Source organism: Salmo trutta, chromosome 18, assembly GCF_901001165.1.
Source record: "Salmo trutta chromosome 18, fSalTru1.1, whole genome shotgun sequence".
Lineage (NCBI taxonomy): Eukaryota > Metazoa > Chordata > Actinopteri > Salmoniformes > Salmonidae > Salmo > Salmo trutta.
Genome location: NC_042974.1, coordinates 25,515,537 through 25,543,439, shown reverse-complemented (window position 1 = coordinate 25,543,439; position 27,903 = coordinate 25,515,537). Strand labels below are relative to the sequence as shown.

At 43.9% G+C, this 27,903-nt stretch overlaps 1 protein-coding gene across 1 annotated transcript; it reads right to left on the bottom strand.

Moving 5' to 3' along the window:
- Positions 1-1,063: 1,063 nt before the first annotated feature.
- On the bottom strand, positions 1,064-27,742 carry LOC115153070 (suppressor of cytokine signaling 5-like). The gene is made up of 2 exons (XM_029698116.1): positions 27,101-27,742; positions 1,064-2,910 (listed from the first exon to the last, which is right to left on the bottom strand). The coding sequence occupies exon 2, from the start codon at positions 2,892-2,894 to the stop codon at positions 1,194-1,196; it is 1,701 nt and encodes a 566-aa protein (XP_029553976.1). The 5' UTR covers positions 2,895-2,910; positions 27,101-27,742; the 3' UTR covers positions 1,064-1,193.
- Positions 27,743-27,903: the final 161 nt, after the last annotated feature.

The window sequence follows — 27,903 nt, the reverse complement described above, 5'->3', positions numbered from 1 at the left end:
TTTTATATTTGCGATTCTTCAAAGTAGCCACCCTTTGCCTTGACATATTTACACACTCTCGGCATTCGCTCTACCATTGGGCTCAATCGTTGACCTAACAACGGGCCTGAATTCTAACAAGTTAAACCCTGAGGATGGCACAGTGTGACACCATGAAGGCAGAACGCAGGTCCAGAAACAAACCAGACCAAGTTAAAGTGCCTGCTCTGTTGCCAGTTTGAGCCACTGACAGACGTGCAAAAACAACCAGGACAAATATCGTTAGTATTGTTCCATTATAAGAACCGCACTTCTGTACCGACACAGTAGTGGTGGGAGACGATGATTTATGCTTAGAGAAATCACAGTGAGGGTATCAAAAAGCCCAGGGGTCGCTGTAACCACACCCACTCCTGTGTATGCCCTGCTCCCTATAGGTGTACGGAAGCAGGATGTAGTAGCAGCACCCTTGGACGTGGCCACGTTCCGCGCTGCCCTTGGGGTGAAGACCTACAGGACAGAACCTCTAAACAGCACCTTTTTTACACATTTTAGACACAGGCCTACTCAATGATGCATGATGATGTCAGGGTGTGTGTCTGTAGGACAAAACAGGCCCTAACTTACTGCAGTAGGAGTTGTAGTCACAGCAGCAGTTGTAGTCGCAGCAACCCCCTCCAGGAGAGCGATGATTAACATTACACCTAAGGCCTAACGATGCCCGCCAGGCAGCATAGTCGCTTGATCAAAAAAAATGGAAAAGGAAGGATAGAAAGCACGAGTGAACTGTACAACATAGCTAGCTAACCATGTGGGCCTAGATAGAGACTGGGGGGGGGGGGGCGGCATGCAGGCAGCTCATGCTGTGGGATCAGGCAAACACTTGACAGAATGCAAGAGGGAGACAAAGCATGAAGGCTTATGCGCTCCCTTTCAGAACCTGTTCAACATTAAAAACACGTGTGCTTGCCAGACAGCATTATACTGAATATAATGATACATATGTATCCCAAGTGATGTAAATGATAACTAAAACAATAACGAGATTAGAATGAATCTTGGATAGCTCACTTCACCTAACTCCTTGTTTCTCCAGTTACCTCTCCTTGCCTGACCGAGTAGTGCTATGTTCATTTAGTATGGCCTCTCCTGATTGGCAGGGATTTTTCTGTTTCAACTGCGTCCGCGGCGCACAGGCCGCCAGATACCGCCCCCTATTTGACCTTGAGCGGCGGCTCCCTCTCCAGCCAGCGCACGCGCACTTTCTGTTTGTAGTGGTACTCCTTGAGGAAGTCCTGCAGGGCCGGGGGCAGCGGCAGGGCACCGATGCCGTCGTAAGTGGTCCGGCGGCAGATGGCGGCGCGGGCCAAGTGCTGCAAGCCGAAAGGGAAGGTCCGGTGGAGCGGCGCCGTGAGCAGCGGCTCAAAGAACATGCAGGCGCTGGGGTCCTTGTAGTGCTCCAGTAGGCCCGTGACGGTGGACGAGTGGAACACGCAGGGGTCGTGGGCGTCGAAGCTGAAGTTGTGGTTCCACTGCTCGATGCGGGCGTGCAGCGAGCGGTTGTAGCGGCGGAAGCTGACCGAGAACAGGTAGTCCTCCTGGGCCGAGTCACGCAACAGGAAGGTGCCCTCGGGCCGTCCATCCAGCAGCGCCTCCGCCTCATAGCGGTCCATCACGCCCCAGTAGCAGGGCAGCGCAGTGATCTGAAGCAGGTCCGGCACCAGGCAGTGGATGTAGTCGATCTGGGTGTGCACCTTCCAGGGCCCAGACTGGTTCCGGCTCAGATGGCCATCCCCGGATGCGTGGCGTTGCTTAGGCCTCCGGGCCTGCAGGCAAAGGGTGGTGGAGTCCTCCTCCGAGTCGCAGTCAGCCAGCTGGGCTGTAGCCCCTCCGAGCACCTGCACCGACGAGCCCGACGACCCAGCAGCCCCTCCTGAGCAGCTGGCCGTCGTGCCCTCCCCAGAGGCCTCTGCAATGCCGGGGGCCATCTTTGGTCCCAGTTTGTACAGAGAGGAGCACTGCGCCAAGGCCTCCAGGGTGTGGATCTGGGCGTTGGGTGGGGGGTCCACTCCCTCCTCAATGCTGAGCCTGCGGCGTTCGCGCAGACGCTCCTCCTCGTCCTCGGGGGAGGGGTGGGCCGGGTCAAAGGCATCTAGCAGAGCCGTGGAGGAATGCGGGCTGACGGGCGCTGTGTGCTGCTTGATCAGGTGCCACTTGTTGGCCAGGTCCGAGCCCTGGGGGAAGGGACAAGTCTCCAGCATCAGCTCTGTCAGGTGGATCTTGCGCTTGGAGATGGTGGGGGTTTGGGAGGAGGAGAGTGAGCGGCGGCGGGGGGGCAGGGGGAGACACAGGCCCACTGTGTCGCTAAGCCGCTGGCGCAGGGAGCGGGTGCTCAGACTACGCCCCCCGTCTCCAGAGTCATCCATCTCCTGGATGGAGTTGACCCCGTAGCGACGCTCCCTTCGCCCTGCGGCACCGCGCGTGCGCCCCGACCGCCTGTCTGTATCCATGGAGCTCTGGGTCTTAGTGGAACATGAGTGTTTTTTCTTGCCCCCCCAAGGTGCATGGCGCGAGTACGAGTCTCTCCGGCCCATAGGGACTCCCCCAGGAACCCCCCTTGCATCCTCATTGTCTTTTCTGTCTGTGGTTCTCTCTACCATCTGGGGGATGTTCGACACACAGTTGTGACGTCGTCCTCCAGTAACCACGGGAAGCGGCAAGAGGCTTCGGGAAAGGCTGGAGGCCCGAGATGCCTGGGCCTCGCCTGAAGTGCCTCCCCGTCCCAGGTCCGCCACACAGTGCATACCGTCCTCTTCCACCACGCTGTTCTCTGCACTGGGTCCCGCACTGTCGCTGTGGAAGAGGGTCTGGCATCGGCTCCTCAGGTTGCTCCACATCTTGCCCACTTTTTCCATGGATAGTGACCAAGCCCTGCCAGACATGAACACATATCAGATTAGACCAATCGTAGGGTACAGGAATCTCACACAATACATGACCTACATTACTAAACAATACATGACCTACATTACATGACCTACATTACTAAACAATACATGACCTACATTAACAATTGCAGAATGAAACCCCTTAACATTGTGTTAGGCCTAGACAATGTAGCAACTCTGCAAATTGAAAATGGTAGTGATCCTATAGACCATCGCGCGTACCCCTGCAATGCCGTCTGGGGTACACCAAATAAAAATGTTTTCAAACAGACCTTTTATATTTTAAAAAACAGGGCTATACATTTGGGTGAGTTTTTTTTCCTTGCCTGAGTAGCCTCGTTTCACTGCCAAAAATAAAATTAAACCATCTAGTGTTCAGCGAAATAACAACACAATGTCAAATACAGGTAGCCTAGTCAAATAATTAAACATCCAATCACATTAACCATTACTCTCTCGCGGGAATTCCACTAGCGGTCTGTATGTAGCCAAACGCAGCTGCTGCTCATGTTGGTATCTGTACTGATGGCGCAAACGCCATGACAGGGAGACATAGTGGAGTGGTAATGCGCGTGCAAGCAGTTTCTCCCGACACCACTTGGGTACACTGCAGCATCCACCAAGAGGCTCTTGCTGCCGAGGGAATGCCTGACAGCTTGAAAGATGTTTTGGACACAACAATGAAAATTGTTAACTTTGTTAAAGCAAAGCCCCTGAACTCTCGTGTATTTTCTGCACTATGCAATGATATGGGCAGCGACCATGTAACGCTTCTACAACATACAGAAGTGGGCTGGTTATCAAGGGGCAAAGTATTGACACGTTTAAAAAAATATATATAATTATTGGAGAGACTAGCTTAAAGTTTTCTTTATTGACCATAAATTTCACTTGTCCGACAGCTTGCATGATGAGGAGTTTCTCACACGACTCTCCTCAACTATATTCAATGTGCGGGACAAAATTCAGGCTATGATTAAGAAGTTGGAGATCTTCTCTGTCTGCATTAACAAGGACAACACACAGGTCTTTCCATCATTGTATGATTTTTTGTGTGCAAATGAACTCAAGCTTACGGACAATGTCAAATGTGATATAGCGAAGCACCCGTGTGAGTTGGGTGTGCAATTACACAGGTACTTTCCCAAACCGGATGACAAAAACAACTGGATTTGTTATCCCTTCAATGCCTTGCCTCTTGCAACAAGCGGTTCTGTGAAATTGCATTTAAATCAGAAGCCACTGCCAGATTTCTGGATTGGGCTGCGCTCAGAGTATCCTGCCTTGGCAAATCGCGCTGTTAAGACACTGATGCCCTTAGCAACCACATACCTAGGTGAGAGTGGATTCTCAGCCCTCACTAGCATGAAAACTAAATACAGGCACAGACTGTGTGTGGAAAATGATTTAAGACTCTCTCCAATACAACCCAACATTGCAGAGTTATGTGCATCCTTTCAAGCACACCCTTCTCATTAACCTGTGATGAGTTATTCACAATTTTCAATTAACAAATAAGGTTTTATAAGACAGTTAAATAATGAGCAAAATTATTGATTATTATATTATTATTTGTGCCCTGATCCTATAAGAGCTCTGTCACTCCCAGGAGCCGGGTTGTGACAAAAACTCACACTCATTCTTATGTTTAATAAATGTACTGTATCGTGTGTGTGTGGCAGGCTGACAATGATGGTAAAAAAAAAAACTTCATTTGAGTGCGCGCTGACCATGATGCTAGAGGGGGTACGCAGGAGGTTGAATGTTTGAAGGGGTACAGGAATATAAAAAGTTTGGGAACAACTGCTATAAACAAAAGCTGGGTGTGGGGGGAAAATTGGGTGATTCTTGCGCGAGTGAGTGTGAGAGCGAGTGAGCGATTGAGGGGGGTAGTTGGAGTGTCACAGTGAGTGAGGAGTTGCCAGGCAGACATACAGAGACAAGGCCATGGCTATAAATGAACCCAGCTGATCTGCTGGTATGTACTGTATTACACAGCCAGTCTGGACCTGACCAAGAACTTTCCCTGTCACAACAGTGTAGATAGCAGACAGAAAGCCAGCCCACATATGCACACTGATTAATTGGTTTGTGTGTGTGTGTGTGAGTTATACTAGGTTCTTGAGAGCAGTGACCCCAAACTGCCTTCAAAATAGTTTGCTTCTCCAAGATCATGTTTAGGCTGTAATGGATCTGTTTACCACTGAATTTCCTTCCAACTGAACCCATTGATTGACTTTAAACCTCTAGTAGTGGGAGATCTCATTTGCTCTCCAAACTGCCATGTTGTACTCCCTGGCTCCCTCCCGCATTGGCAGAGATAACATAGTTGCCCCAGTTACATAACATAGTTGGCCCAGTTAGATGAGCCAAGCAGAGCAGGCTCTACAGTCTGTACTAGCATCAATAACTAGGCCTGGCTACAACAGTGAAATACACAGGCAGAGTGGAACCTGTTTCAATAGACACACAGGGATTTTGCACAGTCAGCCGCAACTGAGTTAAAGGGCAACTATACCACTTTTCAACCTCGTTTTCATTTAATCTCCAGCGCAATGCCATTGTCTACATATGTGAAAACGGCACATTCCTATATTTTGTAGAATTTTTTTTTTTTTTTTTTTTTTTTATTGTTCTCCCCAATGAAATACATTTTTAAACCTGCTATGAGTTTCTAGCCAAAGGGAGGGTATTTTCTTGCTCCCCACGTCACAGCGAATCTCAGTGTTTGAAAATCACTGTTTTTCTTACTTTTAATCCTACGTTGTGATGTCACAGAATCATTTTTTAAGACCTTATCTTTTCAACCTTAAAAACAAAAAACATTAGGAACACTTGCTCTTTCTATGACCCCTTGATGTCACCTGTTAATTCCACTTCAAATCAGTGTAGATGAAGGGGAGACAGGTTGAGACATCGATTGTGTGTGCACGCCATTCAGAGGGTGTAAGGGCAAGACTAAATATTTAGGTGCCTTTGAACGGGGTATGGTAGTAGGTGCCAGATGAAGCAATTTGAGTGTGTCAAGAACTGCAACGCTGCTGGGTTTTTAACACTCAACAGTTTCCCTGTGTGTATCAAGAATGGTCCACCACCCAAAGGGCATCCAGCCAACTTGACACCACTGTTGGAAGCATTGGAGTCAACGTGGGCCAGCATCCCTGTGGAAAGCTTGACACCTTGTAGAGTCCATCGGCCGATGAATTGACGCTGTTCTGATGGAAAAAGGGGGTGCAACCCAATATTAGGAAGGTGTTTCTAATGTTTTGTACACTCAGTGTATGTAGCCACCTGTATTGTGCTGGAGATAATGAATATTAAAGATGTCCGACTCAGCACACGACTGATTACAATGATTAACCAAGGCCTATCCACCCCTGGCCTAGAGCAGCCAATGACTGACTAACATAACTCATGACATCCAGACAGAGCTAGAGTCAGAGGAATTCTCTTAACATTGCCTTTTTTTTTTACCAAGGACTTTCTTTAAAATTGTAACTTTATTTAACCAGGCTAGTCATTGAGAACACAATTCTCTTTTACAATAACCAACTGACCAAGATGGAACACATGCACCCAAGTCGCGTGGGCATGACAAAATGACTGCATACCGCCGCGTATTCTAAAGACAGAGGCACGAGACATGACTAATATGTCACGTTTGGTAGAAGATACAGCGAACATCACTCTCGTGATATATGCACGTGATAGAAGTGGTATCCTTAATACATTATGACGTTGATCGCCATTTCCCTCTTAATGCCAAAAATAATTGTTGCATTCAACAAAACAAAAACATTCAACACACCCACATCCCTGAGTGGGAAGAGAACCAACAGTGGACAGTGTGTAATGAGCATAGACCTAATTCTGCATTTAGACGAGGGACGCAAACACAGTCATACCAGTTGGCATAGCGGGCCAAGAAAGAATGAAAGACTGCGACGGCAAAAGGCACGACTGTATGCGTTGCTTTGGTGATTTCAGTAAACAAACAGTGCAAATCGACATCCGGTTGATCTTCAAAGCTACGGCAGACGGCAAAAGTTGAAATATTTGAACTCTGGCGGTAAGTCCCGTCTACTGTGGCGGTTGACGGCATTCGCCACCAGCCTCAACAGCATTAAAACTGACCATCTTACCGATCCTCGACTTTGGCGATGTCATTTACAAAATACCCTCCAACACCCTACTCAACAAATTGGATGCAGTCCATCACAGTGCCATCCGTTTGGTCACCAAAGCCCCATATACTACCCACCACTGCGACCTGTACGCTCTCGTTGGCTGGCCTTCGCTTCATAATCGTCGCCAAACCCACTGGCTCCAGATCATCTACAAGACCCTGCTAGGTAAAGTTCCCCCTTATCTCAGCTCACTGGTCACCATAGCAGCACCCACCTGTAGCACGCGCTCCAGCAGGTATATCTCTCTGGTCACCCCTAAAGCCAACTCCTCCTTTGGTCGTCTCTCCTTCCAGTTCTCTGCTGCCAATGACTGGAACGAACTACAAAAATCTCTGAAACTGGAAACACTTATCTCCCTCACTAGCTTTAAGCACCAGCTGTCAGAGCAGCTCACAGATCACTGCACCTGTACATAGCCCATCTATAATTTAGCGCAAACTACTACCTCTTCCCCTACTGTATTTATTTATTTTGCTCCCCATTCTCTATTTCTACTTTGCACTTTCTTCTACTACAAATCTACCATTCCAGTGTTTTACTTGCTATATTGTATTTACTTTGCCACCATGGACTTTTTTTTGCCTTCACCTCCCTTATCTCACCTCATTTGCTCACATTGTAACTTATTTTTCTACTGTATTATTGACTGTATATTTGTTTTACTCCATGTGTAACTCTGTGTTGTTGTAGGTTGTCGAACTGCTTTGCTTTATCTTGGCCAGGTCGCAATTGTAAATGAGAACTTGTTCTCAACTTGCCTACCTGGTTAAATAAAGGTGAAATAAAAAATAAAAATGTACCGTTGTGTGCTCATTGCAAACAATGACATCCGGTTTGCGGTCTACCTCGTACCATCTAAACCAGTGGTTCCCAAACTGTGGGTCGCGGCAGAGGTCCAGGTGGGTCGCGGGACGACATTACCAAAAAAACGTAAACAAACCAAATAGAATGCATGTAGAAAAGATAACGGACCTATACATTTTTCAATAATCTTTCAGAATTTTAAATCAACAAAACAAAAGCTAGAAAATCAGGCCCCCATTGATTGTTATAAAAAAAATTGAGCATAAGAACACGGCAGCCATATCAAAATGCGTAGAATTGCAGGAAATTAGCTTAAAAACTGCAAAAAAATTCTCTCTCCAGCTCCTTGGTAGGATGTGTGCAATTGCAGGAGACTAGCTTTGAAAATGCAAAATGTTCTGTCCGCTGTCAAGATATTTTTGACTTATTCTTTGGTCTGTATGTTTTTTCACCGCTCAACCCTTATGCTTGGTCACGACTCAAGACACCTCAACAGCTGGGTCACGAAGCGAAAAAGTCTGAGAACCCCTGATCTAACCTTAGCATAACGCATAAGGTTGCTCATGGTAGGCTAAAGGCGTCAACATGCTTCAGTTCGGGTGCCGGCTAGCCTAACCGAATGAGTGTGATCACATGCTCCTTGCTTGTCGAACATCTCATTCCAAAATCAGGGGCATTAAAATGGAGTTGGTTTCCCCTTTACTGCTGTAACAGCCTTCACTCTTATGGGAAGGCTTTCCACTAGATGTTGGAACATTTATAATAAAGTCTTCATATCTAAATCTTTGTCATATGGTTAATCAAAATTCTATCCAAATCTAAATGAAGATAATACAACCCCAAAAAGTAACTTCTATTGCCAACTATGTAAAAATACCCTACATAAAGCCTACAAATAAAAACATTGCAGCCTGTAGGTAGAAAATATCCTGATAAAAATAAATATCCAATAAATCACTGACTAAGCATGGCATGTCTGCAACGAACTTGAAACATTGTCAGCCAGAAGCTTGAGCTAGCGAACTTGCAACATTGTATAAAATATTCTGGTTCCTCAAGAGTTTCCCACCCCAGTGAGCTCTGGACAGACCCAGGCTATTTGTGCAAGGGATAAGAAGCAGTGCTTGACTTGGGCAGGAGCTCACTGGACCCGAGTACCGACACCTCAAATTTTCTAGTGCTTGAGCTCCTGTTCCGCTTATAGAATACTAGCTCAAAAGCGTGTGGAGCTATTGCACCTAAATAAACAGTGCCAGTACCTAAAATGAGCACCGAAACCTACTTCAGTCCAAGTCAAGCACTGGTAAGTAATCAGGTAGACCTATTTTATGACATTTCCACTGGATCCGAGCATTACATTTTTTCCTTTCACGTTGAGTGGTTATCAAAAGGGAGAGCGCTGGAAAGATTTTTTAAATACCCTGAGGAACTATAGTCGCTGAATTGATGTAAAAACACACATTGTTTGCTTACTGTTTGAGGTGAAGAAAACATTACTTTGAAAAGCTCCACAGCTCATTAGTGGTGGTGCGTTCAAGACATTCAGAAATTCTATCAGGCCTGTAGCCTAGAGGCCTACTTCTAAGTGTAATCAGGTGTGCGGCCTTACTCAACATTGACAGGAGCACTCCAAACAAAACACAATGACTAAATTGAATTGACAGAACTAAATAGAATGAAATGAACCAAAACTTGTTTCTCACAAGTGTTGCATAGGTTGTGTGCCGTGCAAACAATATGTCCAGTCCGACAATGAAAACAGTAAAAGAAAAAAAATATAACATTGAATGTGCATTAACAGAAATTACCGTAACGAAAAAAACAGATGAATGAAATGAAAGGAATTAACAGTAAAATGTTCTACTGGTGATATATACAGTGCCTTTAGAAAGTATTCAGACCCCTTGACCTTTTCCACGTTTTATTAGTCTTCATCTAAAACAGACTAAACAAAAACATTTCAACAGGCAATCTACACAATACCCATAATGACAAAGCGAAAACCAAATTTCTTGAAAAGAAAAAAGAAATACATTGAAATACATTAACTAAGTATTCAGACCCTTTGCCTATGAGACTCGAAATTGAGTTCAGGTGCATTCTGTTTCCATTGATCATCTTTGAAAAGTTTCTACAACTTCATTGTAGTCCACCTGTGGTAAATTCAATTGATTGGACATGATTTGGAAAGGCACACACACACCTCTTTATATAAGGTTCTACAGTTGACAGTGCAAGTCAGAGCAAAAACTAAGCCATGAGGTGGAAGGAATTGTCCGTAGAGCTCGGAGACAGGATTGTGTTGAGGCACAGATCTGGGGAAGGGTACCAAAACATTTCTACAGCATTGAAGGTCCCCAAGAACAGTTGCTTCCTTGCTTCAATCATTCTTAAATGGAAACACCAAGACCCTTCCTACAAGCTGGTCGCCCGGCCAAACTGAGCAATCGGGGAGAAAAGAACCCGATGGTCGTTCTGTCAGAGCTCCTCTGTGGAGATGGGATAATCTTCCAGAAGGACAACCATCTCTTCAGCACTCCACCAATCAGGCCTTTATGGTAGAGGTGCCAGACGGAAGCCACTCCTCAGTAAAATGCTCACGACAGCCCGCTTGGAGCTTACCAAAAGGTACCTAAAAAGACTCTCAGACAATGAGGAAACCAAGATTAAAACTCTTTGGCCTGAATGCTAAGCGTCACGTCTGGAGGAAACCTGGCAACATCCATAGGGTGAAGCATGATGGTGGCAGCATCATGCTGTGGGGATGTTTTACAGCAGCAGGGACTGGGAGACTACTCAGGATCGAAGCAAAAATGAACAGAGCAAAGTAGAGAGAGATCCTTAATGAAAAGTTGCTCCAGATCGCTCAGGACCTCAGACTGGGTGAAGATTCACCTTCCAACAGGACAACCACCCTAAGCAGACAGCCAAGACAATGCAGGAGTGGCTTCGGGACAAGTCTCAATGTCCTTGAGTGGCCCAGCCAGAGCCCGGACTTGAACCAAATCAAACATCTCTGGAGAGACATGAAAAGAGCTGTCCATCAACACTCCCCATCCAACCTGACAGAGCTTGAGAGGATCTGCAGAGAAGAATGGGTGAATCCCACGAAATACAGGTGTGCCAAGCTTGTAGCTTCATAACCAAGAAGACTCGAGGCTGTAATCACTGTCAAAAGGTGCTTCAACAAAGTACTGAGTAAAGGGTCTTAATACTTTTTTTTGGCAACCATTTTTAATACCCGTTTTTGCTTTGTCATTATGGGGTATTGTGTGTAGATTGAGAGATTCTTTTTATTTATTGATTTATTTATTTTTAATAAAAAATAAAAAATCTGAATAAGGCTGTAACCTAACAAAATGCGGAAAAAGTCAAGGGGTCTAGATACTTTCCGAAGGCACTGTATGTAATGGGGAATTGATATACACTAACAATCAAACGCACACAATGAAGTTATGAAACAATGAATGTGCACAAACTGGCAGGAGAGAGAACATTCTGGAGAGAGAAATGCATTGTGCATCTGGGCATGGCATGGTCAATCCGACGTCTGCATTGGCCATGCAGCATTTACAGAGATACGGCCTCTGCAGAAGTCAGGGCATTCATACTTCTTGCCCTTTGTGGAGCACAGTACAGAGCTGTTGTGAAGGAAGTTGTCAAAAAGTGAGTTTGTGTTTATACAGGATGTACCGCCTCGACGTGCCTTCACCAATCATGTCAATGCGGAGCTTTAGAGCCCTCCGCATTGTTACATTTGGGAGGCGCATGGCGATGCGGTACAGAGCTCGATTTGGCTTTTAGTCTTTGCTTCTGCAATGGATTAGTTCACTTAGATGGGCACAAATATATACAGTATATATATTTGCCACTGCACAACTAAAAAAAATCTCATGCTGATGAGTATTTCTGTCTGTAATAAAGCCCTTTTGTGGGGAAAAACTCATTCCGATTGGCTGGGCCTGGCTCCCCAGTGGGTGTGCCTATTCAGTCCAAGGCCCACTCACCGAAGCATCCCTAGTGAATTGGGGCCTAGTGAATTGATTTCCATTGACTGATTTCCTTATATGAACTGTAACTCAGTAAAATCTTAGAAATTCTTGCAAGTGGCGTTTATATTTTTGTACAGTATATATATCCGACACTCGTCACCTCTCATTCACAGGTGTCCATCTCAATAAACCTGGGGGTACCTGGTACGAACACTACTCTCATTGTCCGAGAGTCAGAGAATGCATTCGGCTTCAAGGATAAGGATTCTAGGACACAAATACTCAGTTCTTTGTGTGCACTGTGAACCTGTAGTTTTAACCTTGATAAAAATGAAACCTGATTCTGTGACTTCTCAGCTTGCAGTAATTTAGATTAGATTCAACTATACCACAAGTAGAAGAAACTCTGTGGCACAGAGCTCTTCTGTACTTTGTCAGCTTCAAATAGAATGCATTGAAACACCTTGTATTGAGAAGAAATGCCAACAGAGCTTTTTCAGCACACAGATAAACCTTTATTCTTGCTTCTGAAAGTAAAACTCAATACAAAATTGTTTGCTGAGAACAGACATGTAAACAAGTGTATGGAATAAAATAAGTGTTACAAATATTTCTGACAAACAGTACAACAGTGTCTGCTATGAACAGACATGTAAACAACAAAAAGGGTCAAATATAAAGTGTCAAGAGTGTAGATACATATTTATAAGCGATGTAAATACACTACATGACCAAAAGTATGTGGACACCTGCTCGTCGAAAATTTCATTCCAAAATCATGGGCATTAATATGGAGGTGGTCCCTCTTTGCTGCTATAACAGCCTCCACTCTTCTGGGAAGACTTTCCACTAGATGTTGGAACATTGCTGCGGGGACTTGATTCCATTCAGCCACGAGCATTAGTGAGTTCGGGCGCTGATGTTGGGCGATTAGGCCTGGCTCGCAGTCGGCATTCCAATTCATCCCAAAGGTGTTCGATGGGGTTGAGGTCAGGGCTCTATGCAGGCCAGTAAATGTTCTTCCACACCAATCTTGACAAACCATTTCGTTATGGACCTCGCTTTGTGCACGGGAGCATAGTCATGCTGAAACAGGAAAGGGCTTCGCCAAACTGTTGCCACAAAGTTGGAAGCACAGAATCGTCTAGAATGTCATTGTGTGCTGTAGTGTTAAGATTTCACTTCACCTGAACTAAGGGGCCTAGTTGAAACCATGAAAAACAACCCCAGACCATTAATACTCCTCCACCAAACTTTACAGTTGGCACTACGCATTGGGGCAGGTAGCGTTCTCCTGGCATTCGCCAAACCCAGATTTGTCTGCCAGATGGTGAAGCGCGATTCATCACACCAGACAACGCATTTCAAGTGCTCCAGGGTCCAATGGCGGCAAGCTTTACACCACTCCAGCCAATGTGCATGGTGATTTTACTCTTGTGTGCGGGGGCTCAGCCATGGAAACCCATTTAATTAAGTTCCCGATTAACAATTCTTGTGCCGACTGCTTCCAGAGGCAGTTTGGAACACGGTGGTGAGTGTTGCAACCGAGGACAGACAATTTTTACACGCTACGCGCTTCAGCGGTACCGTTCTATGAGCTTGTGTGGCCTACCACTTTGCGGCTGAGCCGTTGCTGCTCCTAGACGTTTCCACTTCACAATAACAGCGCATCGTTTATTTATTTAACTAGGCAAGTCAGGCAAGAATAAATTCTTATTTTCAATGACGGCCTACCCCGGCCAAACTAACGACGCTGGCCCAATTGTGTGCCGCTCTATGTGACTCCCAATCACGGCCGGTTGTGATACAGCCTGGAATCGAACCATGGTCTGTAGTGACGCCTCTAGCACTGAGATGCAGTGCCTTCGACCGCTGCAAAACTTGGGAGCCCAGTTGACCGGTACAACTCTAGTAGAGCAGAAATTTTATGAACTGACTTGTTGGAAAGGTGACATCCTATGACATTGCCAAGTTGAAAGTAGCTGAGCTCTTCATTAAGGCCATTCTACTGCCAATGTTTGTCTACGGAGGCTGTGTGCCTGATTTTATACACCTGTCAGCAATGGGTGTGGCTGAAATAGCTGAATCCACTAATTTGCAGGGGTGTCCACACAGTTTCTTATGAACAGACATGTAAATAACAAAAGTGTCAATGGAATAAAATGAAATGGTCTAGTGTCTGACTCCTGAGATGTCTGAACAACAGAACCGGTTAATTTCACTGTGTTCCCAGTCGTTCGGTCCATGTCCTCTTCTTGAAGTCACACACAAACTCATGCAGCTGGTGATCAAATTCGTCCCGGAGTTTTGACAGGAGTTCATCGATGAAATCAGCTATAGGTGCCAGGACCCTGTGAAAAGGATGAAAAGAGAAGGGAAATTAGGAGTGTCTGGAGAGTTGTGTGTGTGTGTGGTGCGGAGATGAGGAAAAAGAACAGAACAGAGGAAAGGGGATCAGAGTAAAGTCTGAAATGATTTATTTACCTCTGGGAGAAGCTGGTGGCTCGGTGCATGACGTTCTCCAAATCTTGAAATATGTCTTCAAACATTTGCAATGCCTTTGAGAGTGATGTGTCAAGGACTGCAGCTCTTTTCTCCCTTCTCACACCCCTGCTGCTCTGTGGCGTCGATGAGGAGCAAGCCAGTGGAGTAGGTCTTGGAGGTGGGCCTAGGTTAGAGCTTTGCAGGTCCAGCATGGATGTTGTTTCTAATTCTGCACTGCAACTCATTGCAGGATATGGGTTAAGAGCTGATCACCAGTCAGTACTGGGGGCAGAGGTAGTGCTTGGGGCCGGTCAACATGCAGTGCTGGGGTGCAGAGAACAAAACCAGGTGCTGTTTCCATTCAATGGTGTTTGTGTCTTGAAAATAAAGTAGAGGGCTATTGAGTAAAAATATCCAAAACATTAATGAACATCAAATATCATTAACCGAGACTACAATAGACTATATAATGTTGCAAACATTTGAGTAGAGTAAGCCTGTCCTAGCTACTCAACTAGCTGGACCCTGCTACCAAACCTTAACTTGTGTTACCAATGTGGGAAGCTTATGAATTTCTTTCTATGACAAAATTATGTTTGATCAAAGTTGTAAAGATCTTAAATTAGGTTGGTTGGCTTGCTTTCCCTGCACGATTATGCTGCAAGTAGCTACCGCTAGCTGGTTAGCAAAACATCGCTGCTCTTTTCAATGGCTACAATGGAAAATACAACATGCCCCATCCTTTGGTGAAGACGCCATGCTGCTTTCAGTCTTCCCATGCCGAACAAGCCAGCAGTAAAATTTCTGGAGTTTCCATCGGCATCTCCACTGCGGTCCTTGTTTATTTTCTTTGCCTTGACGAACTTGTCCTGAACCCTAACCCACTTTATCGAACAAGGGTCCGTGTCGGACCCCAGCGTCTCCGCAATCTCCCTCCACGAATTGGCATATACATGCTGGTCTTTATATAATGTATGGCTAGAATTGGACTGGTGTAGGTACTTTTGTAGCTCCTCGGTCAATCGATGCTCGAAGTTGTCGTTCGCCATGTTGAATCCACACCGAGTTTCGGGTCGAATCGACAAGAAGCAGAAACTCGCATCACTCCTACAGTTGACCAATCATTGACAAAGGGGCGTAGACTTCGGCTTCCGAACTTTGGCTAGAACAAAAAAAAAAAGGAAAAAAACAATTTAATAATTTAAGTGTACGCCCGAACCGCTGACAAAACCCTAAAGGATCTCCAAAACGTCACAAAATGTAAATATATCCACAAACTGGACCAAACTGTTTCGCTTGAGAAGCATGCGGCTGACGTAAATAGTGAGCAAATTTATTACAAATAAAAAACTGAAATATCTTATTTACATAAGTATTTCCCAATGCACTGTATTGTCTGCTTTGATTAATGTTATTGAAGTCCAAGATTAACTCCTTTCTCTCAGTTGTGGAGACATGAGGCCAGGGTCCGTGTTCTTGTTTGGACTGCAAAAAAATAAAACGGTTACATTTGGTAAATTAAGATTTTTCAGATTGAGTTCAATAGCAGGCCTACAGTAGGTATCAAGCTTTGAAGCTAAGCACACTCTCGCTTGAAGATTTTCAAACAATGATAAACTAAAAAAAAAAAAAAAAGAAATCACTAAAAAAGGTCCAAATATGTCTTGTGACTTGCTTTTGTAATTCCTAAACTTGTCACTTGTTTTGACAGCCAGAGTGATGTGATGGAGATAACATTTCCTTAGCTAAGTTAGCTAGCAAGCCTAAATTATGTGATGGAGCTGGTTTGACAAAGTTGGGAAGTGTGCAAGGATAATGTTAGCTAGGTAACTTGCCACTATGTAGATAGACAAATACGTAATTGTCAAGAACAGATATTCGCTAGCTAGAGCAAACCTACTAGCTAGCTAAAGCATCAGAATGCTTACCTGTTCCACTTGCCCCTCTTCTTGTGTCGGAGTGACCTCAGGTGCTCCACCGCTGTTTGATGCCATTTTTTTGCTAGATACTTCTCTACTCAGACATAGGGTTAGGGTCATTCACTCACCGTACACGTCTCACACAGGGGAGGAGCTACACCTCTGGCTACACCTCTGGCTACACTTTTCAGTGATTCAAATACATCAATGAAAACTGAGGACAAAGTGTAAATTATACAACAAGTACATTTTATTTAACTTTGCCATCAGTTGGCAGCTTATTTTTAGTTTTAGAATCATAGGCATTCCATTTGAAATTCTACAGATTCCGTGCAGTTCTGGTTATAAGGCATTTTCAATTACATTAACCTATCCATCACGGTTGTCATGAGCCTCATGGAAAAACTCACTATTCTATAAAAAAAGTGTACAGTTAATATAAAAATTTAGGCCAATCCAATTCAAACAGCAAGGTCATTCACGTATACACTAGGTTCGGATATGGACAGAAATTCCCCCACAATAATTTCCGATTAGGGGTGGCCTCGATTACTTCCATTATAACAGTCCAAAGCACAGCAACCCACCAAGGCAAGCTTCATTCCACTCACAGCAAGACTAACTATGAACATACTGTATGTGCATGGGTAACTTTTCTTGTGAGCTAATCTATGCAGAGTACTCGGTTTGCACGTATAGTTCAATTTCATACAGAGTGACTGGAAAGAGTTTTCTAAATTAGGCTTTTCTCACTCACACACACACACACACGGTGGTGGTGAAATAAAGAACTCGACTCCACTGGACAATGCAGCTTTTAGCAAACGCACTTAATAGGAGAAAAGTGCATGAGAACTAGCATAAAGCTGTTTGCCATTTTCGCTTGTTCACACATTTCCCTCCCGATGGACTGGTTGGTAATATGAAGCAATATCAAAACCATCTAAAAGGGGGCCATGTTTTTCCATGTGGGTTGGCGGATTTTATCCTGACGAAGGCTAATCACGTCCACGAAAACAAACAAAGAAAAGTTAGTTTACAAGACAAGAGGCATTGGAGGATTTACTTTCCATAACCAGCTTTAAAATTGTGCCCAAGAACAGCTAAACCATGTGTTGTTTTACACAGAAATAAATATTGTGATTGTGCAACTTTAACAGTGGTTATGTTGGGCTGGTGACGAATCTGAATTTTGGCGAGTGCCCGCACGCAATGCCTGGCACATAGCCTACATTTCATTGAGAATTAAAGGCTACAATTTTTAAAACATCAGAAGGACAATAGCCCATCCACTCATGCAACATCTCAGAGGTATAACATGTGATGTTTCAGTGTTTCAGAATGATAAGGCGGTGGTGGGCACTAGGATATGGGATGTAGCATAGGCTAAATGCACTGCCACAATACTGTAATGTGGTAGAATAGTTTCAGGTCTAAGAGTAGTGAGGCCCTCATCTACTTACTGCTCCTACACAGGGGAGCGTATAAGATACTGTGGTTAGGCTGTCCATCCTGTGTCCACATTAGCATGGCTGCATTCTGATAAGGCATCAAAAAGACTTGAGTGAGCGTTCCAAACGCAGCACCTAAAATAATAATGCAGATGTGAGACTGGTATAGAAAGATCACTAGCAGACAAGTAGTAGGCCTACAGTGCATTCGGAAAGTATTCAGACCCCTCCACTTTTTGTTACAGCCTTATTCTAAAATGGATTAAAATGTTTATTTTCCTCTCCTCAATCTAGACACAATACCCAATGACAAAGCAAAAACAGGTTTTTAGAAGAAAAATAAAATAAGAAATAAAATATCACATTGACATAAGTATTCTGACCATTTACTCAGTACTTTGCTGAAGCACCTTTGGCAGCGATTACAGCTTCGAGTCGTCTTGGGTTTGACGATACAAACTTGGCACACCTGTGTTTGGAGAGATTCACCCATTATTCTCTGCAGATCCTCACAAGCGCTGTCAGGTTGGATGGGGAGCGTCGGTGCACATCTATTTTCAAGTCTCTCCAGAGATGTTCAATCAGGTTTAAGTCCTGCCTCTGGCTAGGCCACTCAAGGACATTGAGACTTGTCCCGAAGCCATTCCTGCGTTGTCTTGGCTGTGTGCTTATAGTCGTTCTCCTGTTGGAAGGTGAACCTTCACCCCAATCTGAGGTCCTGAGTGATCTGGAGCAGGTTTTCATCAAGGATCTCTGTGCTTTGATGCATCCATTTTCCCCCTCGATCCTGACTAGGTTCCCAGTCCCTGCCGCTGAAAAACATCCCCACAGCATGATGCTGCAACCACCATGCTTCACCGTAGGGATGGCACCAGGTTCTCTCCAGAAGTGATGCTTGGCATTCAGGCCAAATAGTGCAATCGTGGTTTCATCAGAGCAGAGAATCTTGTTTTATCTTTAGCTGCCTTTTGGCAAACTCCAAGCAGGCCGTCATGTGCCTTTTACTGAGGAGTGGCTTCCGTCTGGCCACTCTACCATAAAGATCTGATTGGAGGAGTTCTGCAGAGATGGTTGTCCTTCTGGAAGGTTCTGCCATCTCCAGAGGAACTCTGGAGCTCTGTCAGTGACCACCCTGACCAAGGCCCTTCTCCCGCGATTGCTCAGTTTGGCCGGGCGGCCAGCTCCAGGATGGCCGCCCGGTGGATCCAAACGTTTTCCCATTTAAGAATGGAGGCCACTGTGTTCTTGGACCTTCAACGCAGCAGAAATGTTTTGGTACCCTTCCCAACTCTGTGCCTCGACACAATCCTCTCTCGGAGCTCTACGGACAAATAGACCTCACGGCTTGGTTTATGCTCTGACATGCACTGTCAACTGTGGGACCTTATATAGACAGGTGTGCCTTTCCAAATCATGTCCAATCAATTGAATTTACCACAGGTGGACTCCAATAAAATTGTGGAAACATCGAAAAGGATGATCAATGGAAGCAGGATGCACCTGATGTCAATTGAGTCTCATTGCAAAGGGTGTGAATACTTGTGAATACGTTTATTTGAATTTTTTATACATTTGCAAAATTTTAAAAAACCTGTTTTCACTTTGTCATTATGGGGTATTGTGTGTAGATTGATGAGGGGGAAAAAAGTTATTGAATCCATTTTAGAATATAGCTGTAACGTAACAAAATGTGGAAAAAGTCAAGGGGTCTGAATACTTTTGAATGCACTGTATATGCACACCTCCCTGTGCAGCATGCCTGTGCAGCATCTCAGCGCATTCAATGCAAAGCTAAGATGATGTAGGCCTAGCCTATGAAAGGGAGAGAGGGTTGCAGAGATCAACCTATTGAGAGGTGACGACAAACTGACAACACAACAAACACCCTCTTAACACAACTAAAACTGCAGCAATCTGAAATTCCTGCTTTGCCAAATTTGAATTATTAGATTTTTGATGTTTTGTATTTCGCGCCCTGCTATCCCATTGGCTGTTGGCTAGGGGTTCCGCTAGCGGAATGCCTAGATGTAAGAAGTTAAGACACTGACAGCTTACAGACAGTAGGCAATTAAGGTCACAGTTATGAAAACTTAGGACACTAAAAGAGGCCTTTCTACTGACTCTGAAAAACACCAAAAGAAAGATACTCAGGGTCCCTCAGGGTTCACGCGCATCTGCGTGAACATGACTTAGGCATGCTGCAAGGATGCATGAGGACTGCAGATGTGGCCAGGGCAATAAATTGCAATGTCTGTACTGTGAGACGCCTAAGACAGCGCTACAGGGAGACAGGAGAGACAGCTGATCGTCCTGCAGCGGTAAACCACATGTAACACCTGCACAGGATCAGTACATCCGAACATCACACCTGCGGGACAGGTACAGGATGGCAACAACAACTGCCTGAGTTACACCAGGAACGCACAATCCCTACATCAGTGCTCAGACTGTCCGCAATAGGCTGGACTGAGGGCTTGTAGGCCTGTTGTAAGGCAGGTCCTCAACAGACAAATCACCGGCAACAATGTCACCTATGGGCACAAACCCACCGTCGCTGGACCAGACAGGACTGGCAAAAAGTACTCTTCACTGACGAGTCACGGTTTTGTCTCACCAGGGGTGATGGTCGGATTCGCGTTTATCGTCGAAGGAATGAGCATTACACCGAGGCCTGTACTCTGGAGCGGGATCGATTTGGAGGTGGAAGGTCCGTGGGGCAGAAAAGCCACTACCGATTAATTGGCCGATTTTTTTGCCAATGTATTTGTAATAATGACAATTACAACAATACTGAATGAACACTCATTTTAACTTCATATAATACATCAATAAAATCAATTTAGCCTCAAATAAATAATGAAACATGTTCAATTTGGTTTAAATAATGCAAAAACGAAGTGTTGGAGAAGAAAGTAAAAGTGCAATATGTGCCATGTAAGAAAGCTAACATTTAAGTGCCTTGCTCAGAACATATGAAAGCTGGTGGTTCCTTTTAACATGAGTCTTCAATATTCCCAGGTAAGAAGTTTTAGGTTGTAGTTATTATAGGAATTATAAGAGTATTTCTCTCTATACGATTTGTATTTCATATACCTTTGACTATTGGATGTTCTTATAGGCACTTTAGTATTGCCAGTGAAACAGTATAGCTTCCGTCCCTCTCCTCGCTCCTACCTAAACCACCGTTCCTAGGCCGTCATTGAAAATAAGACTGTTCTTAACTGACTTGCCTAGTTAAATAAAAAGGTGCAAAAAAATATTTTTTTTTAATTAAGAAAAAAAAAAAAATGAAAAAAGATTTAAAAAATAAATAAAAATATCGGCAAATCGGTGTCCAAAAATAACGATTACCGATTGTTATGAAAACGTGAAAATCGGCCCTAATTAAAATAGGCCATTCCGATTAATCGGTCGACCTCTACTTAAATTGCTAGTAAAAATAAATGCATGCTTTTCAACCGATCGCTGCCCGCACCCACCTGCCCGACTAGCATCACTACTCTGGACGGTTCTGACTTAGAATACGTGGACTACTACAAATACCTAGGTGCCTGGCTAGACTGTAAACTCCCCTTCCAGACTCATATTTAACATCTCCAATCCAAAATTAAATCTAGAACCGGCTTCCTATTTCGCAACAAAGCCTCCTTCACTCACGCCGCCAAACATACCCTCGTAAAACTGACTATCCCACCGATTCTCGACTTCGGCAATGTCATTTCCAAAATAGTCTCCAACACGCTACTCAGCAAACTGGATGTAGTCTATCACAGTGCCATCCGTTTTATCACCAAAGCCCCATATACCACCCACCACTGCAACCTGTATGCTCTTTGCTAGGTAAACCTCCGCCTTATCTCAGCTTACTGGTCACAGTAACAACACCCACCCATAGCACGCGCTCCAGCAGGTATATCTCACTGGTCATTCCCAAAGCCAACACCTATTTTGGCTGCCTTTCCTTCCAGTTCTCTGCTGCCAATGACTGGAACGAATTGCAAAAATCGCTGAAGTTGGAGACATATCTCCTTCACTAACTTTAAACATCAACTATATGAGCAGCTAACAGATCGCTGCACACAGCCCATCTGTAAATAGCCCATCCAATCTACCTACCTCATCCCCATATTGTTTTTATTTACTTTTTTGCACACCAGTATTTCTACTTGCACATCATCATCTGCACATTTATCACTCCAGTGTTAATTTGCTGAATTCTAATTACTTCGCTACTATGGCCTATTTATTGCCTTACAGTGTGTGCAAATGGCATGAGGAGGTATATATACACTTTTTTAACATTTGTGTTATTGACTGTACATTTGTTTATTCCATGTGTAACTCTGTGTTGCCGTTTGGGTCGCACTGCTTTGCTTTATATTGGCCATGTCGCAGTTGTAAATGAGAACTTGTTCTCAACTGGCCTACCTAGTTAAACAAAGGTGAAATATTTTTTTGAATGAATAATGTGCCAATAATGTGGCTTTTAGTGAAGTCTGACTCATCTAGACCTGTGCTACAATTAGTGTAGGTAGGCTATCGAGTAAATATTAATACCAGTCAAAGTGTGTCTAGCAAGTGGGGCCTAATATATGCTATGGAAGTGCAGTGCTGATCTAGTTACTACACGTATCATCAACTAGCCTAGACCGACAATAAGTGCAACTCTAGCCCATAGAAAACTCTTGCTGTGTTAACACAGGACTGGGCTACTTCTACTTCTCAACAGCCTAACACACCCATTCTCTGGGGATCCTAGTGATCTAAGAGAGAGTTGGAGAGCGGACAAGATTAAGGGAGGAAGCCTTCACTCTACCCAGACCAGAGTAAATTAGATATTTGAAGTTGAGAAGCAAAAAGAAAGGTGTTTGGGATGGCCGAGAGCCATGGAGGGTCTGTTCTGTTCAAGACACTCACATAAGACCTTTTGATTCTCCATCATTTCTATCTAGCCAGACAAGGTGCTAATAATAAAAGGCTAGGTAGGCCAACTTGTTTCCCCAGAGTTGCAACCTGTATGCTCTTTGCTGGGTATATCAGATGCATCTGTAGTGGGCAGTTCAAGTGCTTAATCATGATGCAGTAGGCCTAGGCCATATGGACAAAATATATGTCAAATTTAGATTTTTGAATAATACAATTTTTCCAAATATGCTTCCTGAATAGTTCATGCCCCTAGGGTGGCAACACATACGTGATTTCAATGGGGCTTTCTCCATTTATACTGCTCAATCCAACTCAACAAAAATAATTCAGCATTTTCATAAATTTGAGTTTTTCCTGCACTTTTATTATAATTTCCACATTGTGTCACGCAGCATGTGCAAACAAATCTAGGCCTAGTTAATTGGCGAACTGTTGGAATCATGGAAATATGATGATTATTCTAATCCTATAGTTGTAATATAACGGGCAGCACCTATAATATATTGTTGTTTGACATGACAATGAATGAATAAGCCAGTGAGGAATTATTGATAGGGTAGGAACCAAAGTGTTGGTCAGTGTTTCCAGGTGACCCTAATTAGATACTACATTACATGTTGATTTTTTTACTTCATGTAGCTAGCTAGCCAACATATTCATGCTCTGTCTATTCCTCTCTGATAAAGATACTGTTGCCCAAACATGCTCATCTAGGCCTACATCAGCACTGGTACCAGGAAGTATTAGCTAACTAGCTACGTTTGCTCTGACTCTTACTAGCGATTAGCATTAGCGACTAAATAAAATTATTTTAGCAAAACCTTGTGAAGAAAAGACAAACTTGCAAACAGACAGTAACATACACAAACGAATAGTGTAATTACAGAACGCTTGTGGAAAGCAGCATGTCACCAACATTGTTGCATCAATCTTACCATGCAGAGTGAACGGCAAGAAAGTGCTCATGACTCCGTGGTTGAACTGCTCTTTCCTTGAGTGACAGGGCTTGGTGTGGATAGTGGCATGCAGCAGCAGGAGAGAGATGACTCAAGTAGTAAACGGAGTAAACTATAAAAATTGATATTATACACGCCTGAGTTGCATATCACATTTAACCTACCAAACATTAAAATACCGTTATATAAGGTCAAATAAAAACAAACTAGTCCATGCATCAATATAATGCCCTGACCTAAGTCAGCCTTAATTGGTTAAACCTCCTCCAGGGTCCTGGAGAGCTACCTGGTATGCAGGCTTTTGCACCAGCACAGCTGAAATAGCCTAGCCAACACCTAATTATGCTAACCAGCTACTCATCAGGACCTTCATTTGCTGAATTGGGTGTATTATAAACTCAGCACAAAGACCCTGTCTTTCAAAGATAATTCGTAAAAATCGAAATAACTTCACAGCTCTTCAATGTAAACGGTTTAAACACTGTTTCCCATGCTTGTTCAATGAACCTTAAACAATTCATAAACATGCACCTGTGGAACGGTCGTTAAGACACTAACAGAAGGCAGGTCCTCACCAGACAAATCACCGGCAACAACGTCGCCTATGGGCACAAACCCACCGTCGCTGGACCAGACAGGACTGGCAAAAAGTGCTCTTCACTGACGAGTCGCAGTTTTGTCTCACCAGGGGTGATGGTCGGATTCGCGTTTATAGTCAATGCAGGAATGTCAGTGTTCTGCCATGGCCAGCAAAGAGCCCGGATCTCAATCCCATTGGGCACATCTTAGACCAGTTGGAACGGAGGGTGAGGGCTAGGACCATTCCCCCCAGAAATGTCCGGGAATTTGCAAGTGCCTTGGTGGAAGAGTGGGGTGACATCTCACAGCAAGAACTGGCAAATCCGGTGCAGTCCATGAGGAGATGCACTGCAGTACTACACCCCCCCCCCCCCCCCTTTTTGTTCAGGGACACATTATTCCATTTCTGTTAGTCAAATGTCTGTGGAACTTGTTCAGTTTCTGTCTCAGTTGTTGAATCTTGTTATGTTCATACAAATATTTACACATGTTAAGTTTGCTGAAAATAAACACAGTTGACAGTGAGAGGACGTTTCTTTTTTTTCTGAGTATAGTAGGGTTGGAGTAAAGCCTGCATACCCAGAAACTCTCCAGTCTGAGGAAGATTGGTCACCCCTGCATTACACTAATGCATAGGCCTATATGTTTCATATACATTTTAATTATGAAAACAAATTAGCGATGACTAAAAATCTTATTCATGGACTTCTCCACAGCCTTTAATATAGTGCAACCACACTTTCTACCTTTGTGACCTAAATGTCAACTCAGGCCTGGTGCTGTGGGTCTGAAAGTCCCTGAGGGATCAACCCCAGAGGGTCAGTGTTTAAGGCACCTTAGTCCAGGGTTATTCAGTGCAACCATTTTACTTGCATTTGCACCTAAAAATAGATGTGTGCAAACTGAAAAAAATCAAGTATGAGCACATCTGCGAGTTGTGATTTTATTATCCCATTCTCAGCCTATTGAGTCCACTGGTCCCACTCTCACAGAAGTACCCTACGCCTTCCCCCCTTTCTCACCTCTCTCTCCAGATGAAATTCTGCGACTAGTGACGTCTGGCCGCCCGACCCCACCCCCTCCTCCAGACCATCTCTGGAGACCTCCCATTCTTAACTGCCCCATCGAACTCATCCCTGACCACTGGCTGTGTCCTTCTTGACCCAAAAAAATAAATTGACCAGAGTGGCAAATATGTGGACGATATGGCACTGGTTGCTTGCCTGGAGGGCAAGTCTAGCTCAAGCTACTCCCAGTTCCTTGACTGCCTTGTGACATGGATTGACAATAGCTTCATTGACCTTAATGTCAACAAGACTAAAGAATTGTGCCTTGGAGGTAAGCTGGGGAGTAGGATGTGGAGCAAGTCACACATTTTAAACACTTGGGGCCAATTTTAGACCACGAACAACCTCCAGGAAAACAATTACCTCATTTATAAAAAAAAAAGGCAGTGTCTTCCTACTTAGGCAGCTAAAAAGTTAAGGAAAGCAAAACACACTGACTATGGTTTACAGATCCCTGATCGAGAGTTCTCACTTTCAACATCTCCTCCTGCTGGTATGGGAACTTCTCAGTCAGGAAGAGGAGTAAACTGGCACAAGTCGTCAATCAGGTCAGTAAAACAGTCGTCAAGAAACAGCCACAATTCCAATAAGTGTAAACACAGATCATCGCCAGGAAAGCACTCCAGGTGCTCAACAACACCACCCACCTACTGCAGGCATCCTTCGCAATTCTGCTGTCAGGTCGGAGACTAGGAAGAATGGACTAATAAAATATTTTATCCCCTCTGCAGTGATAATCCTATATAAGACTGATTAACTGACATGTAAATGTTTAATGTTCGTTTTATCGTTTTACTGTAGGCCAGAGAGGCAAAGACATTCCCATTCTGTGCAAACGTAATGGACAATAAAGTTGACTTATCTTTTAAATAATATGCCAGTATAGCCTTGGGATAGGCTAGCAATACAATAAATCACGTACAATAAATCACGTTTAAGGTTGCTGCATGACAATGGTGGAAGACATACCTGGGACACATAAGGAAACAATTAGCAAAGCCGTTATTCTTGGATTGATTCCATTCATTGTTATTATATAAGGACGAAGTGAACTACTTCATAATAGCGTTAGAGTATGGTGTATGCACAGAACGACATCAGCTATAACGTTACTATAATTTGGAACATCCATTGCATTGGTGAGGTAACGTAGGCTATAACCTAGCTAACTAACTACCAACATAACTGATTAATATTTTCAAGACAATAGTCATTAGTTACATTGTGGGATTAGTATTGGACATGCTAATATTTAGGCAATCAAACGAATATTTTAGCATTGCATGCGAGAGAGGGTGTAATAGTGCCAAATCAAGGCCTATTCTCGGTCAGATAGCACTGGCTAGCTAGCTAACTAAGCTAAACTAGCTAGTTACTGTAGTTAGCCAACTACTACTAACACTGGACATTGACAATAGTTATCATTACATCATGACCTTTAAGGAGCTGTCTAATACCAATTGGTTTTAGACAGGTGGGAGTTGTGATAATATACCTCGCTAGATCAATGGTAACGTTACTACACAAAAATAAAGTTCACCGAGAGATCCCCCCAAAAAATGCTGGATTTCCCAAATAACGGTGGCTAGCTTTCTAGCTGGCATGATGCTAACATGAGCTTCAACATCGAGTTGGTCTGCTTGCTAGCTAGGGAACGTTAGTTAATTAGTTAGCTAGCATGAACAAATCTGACACGAAATTACACAGACAACAGTATTGTCTAGATACGTCTATCTTGCGATAGAAACTAGCTACATAGCTAACATGTATTCCGTAATTAATCGTGGTTATAAGTATTCTCAACTTACCCTTTTGTCTTTTATAACCAGTACTCAGTAGCTCTCTTTGTCTGCAAAAAAATGGCTATAAGTCAGGCACATATCCCCCTTGAGCTCCACGGTGTCGATGAAACACAAAAATGTATGCGGCCGGTTTTCAATTTCATTCCGAATGGTCTCTCTAATCAAATATCTAAGACAGTGTACATGTTTAAAAAAATATATAAAATGTCTCTTGGCCGACACTTCTTTTCGGCCGTGGAATTCATTCCTGTTAATAAAGCCGAGCAAAGAAGAGGCGTTCAGTAGATTTCAGACGGGTAGAGAATGGCAACATGGAACTCCAATGAGTAAAGCAGAACCGCGAGCTCCAGATAGTGGATACGGATAGGGAAGGTCCATGCCAGTAGCCCAGCATGACAGACACTACATCTCGCCAATGACGGCAGAGGAGACGATCAAGTGGCCTGGCAACTACTTGGAAACGTGGAGACTGAAAAGGCTGATGTGGGCCCTGGGTTCCTCGGTTGATTCGTGTCAATTAGCTCGATTTTGTATAATCATTTAAATGGGGGAGAAAAAAAATTGAAGTGTTGAATCCGGCGTCGTTTTGTGTATCTGTTCATAAACCACGTGTCATGGAATCGCTACATCGAAATTCTCTTCCCAACTATTAAGCAATCAACTTAAACCATTATTATTTGTTGTCACGTGTAAGTTGTTCTGATGAGTATATTTCACTGGTCATTTCGTGTTATGATTTGAACCCACCTTAACATGCACTGTTGCGTATAATGTTCATTCCAGTAAACTGTAAGCATCTGTCATAATGA

What these genes read in the sequence shown, in the direction of transcription:
- LOC115153070 (XM_029698116.1), bottom strand. Translation starts at nt 2,894, where the DNA reads ATGGAAAAAGTGGGCAAGATGTGGAGCAACCTGAGGAGCCGATGCCAG.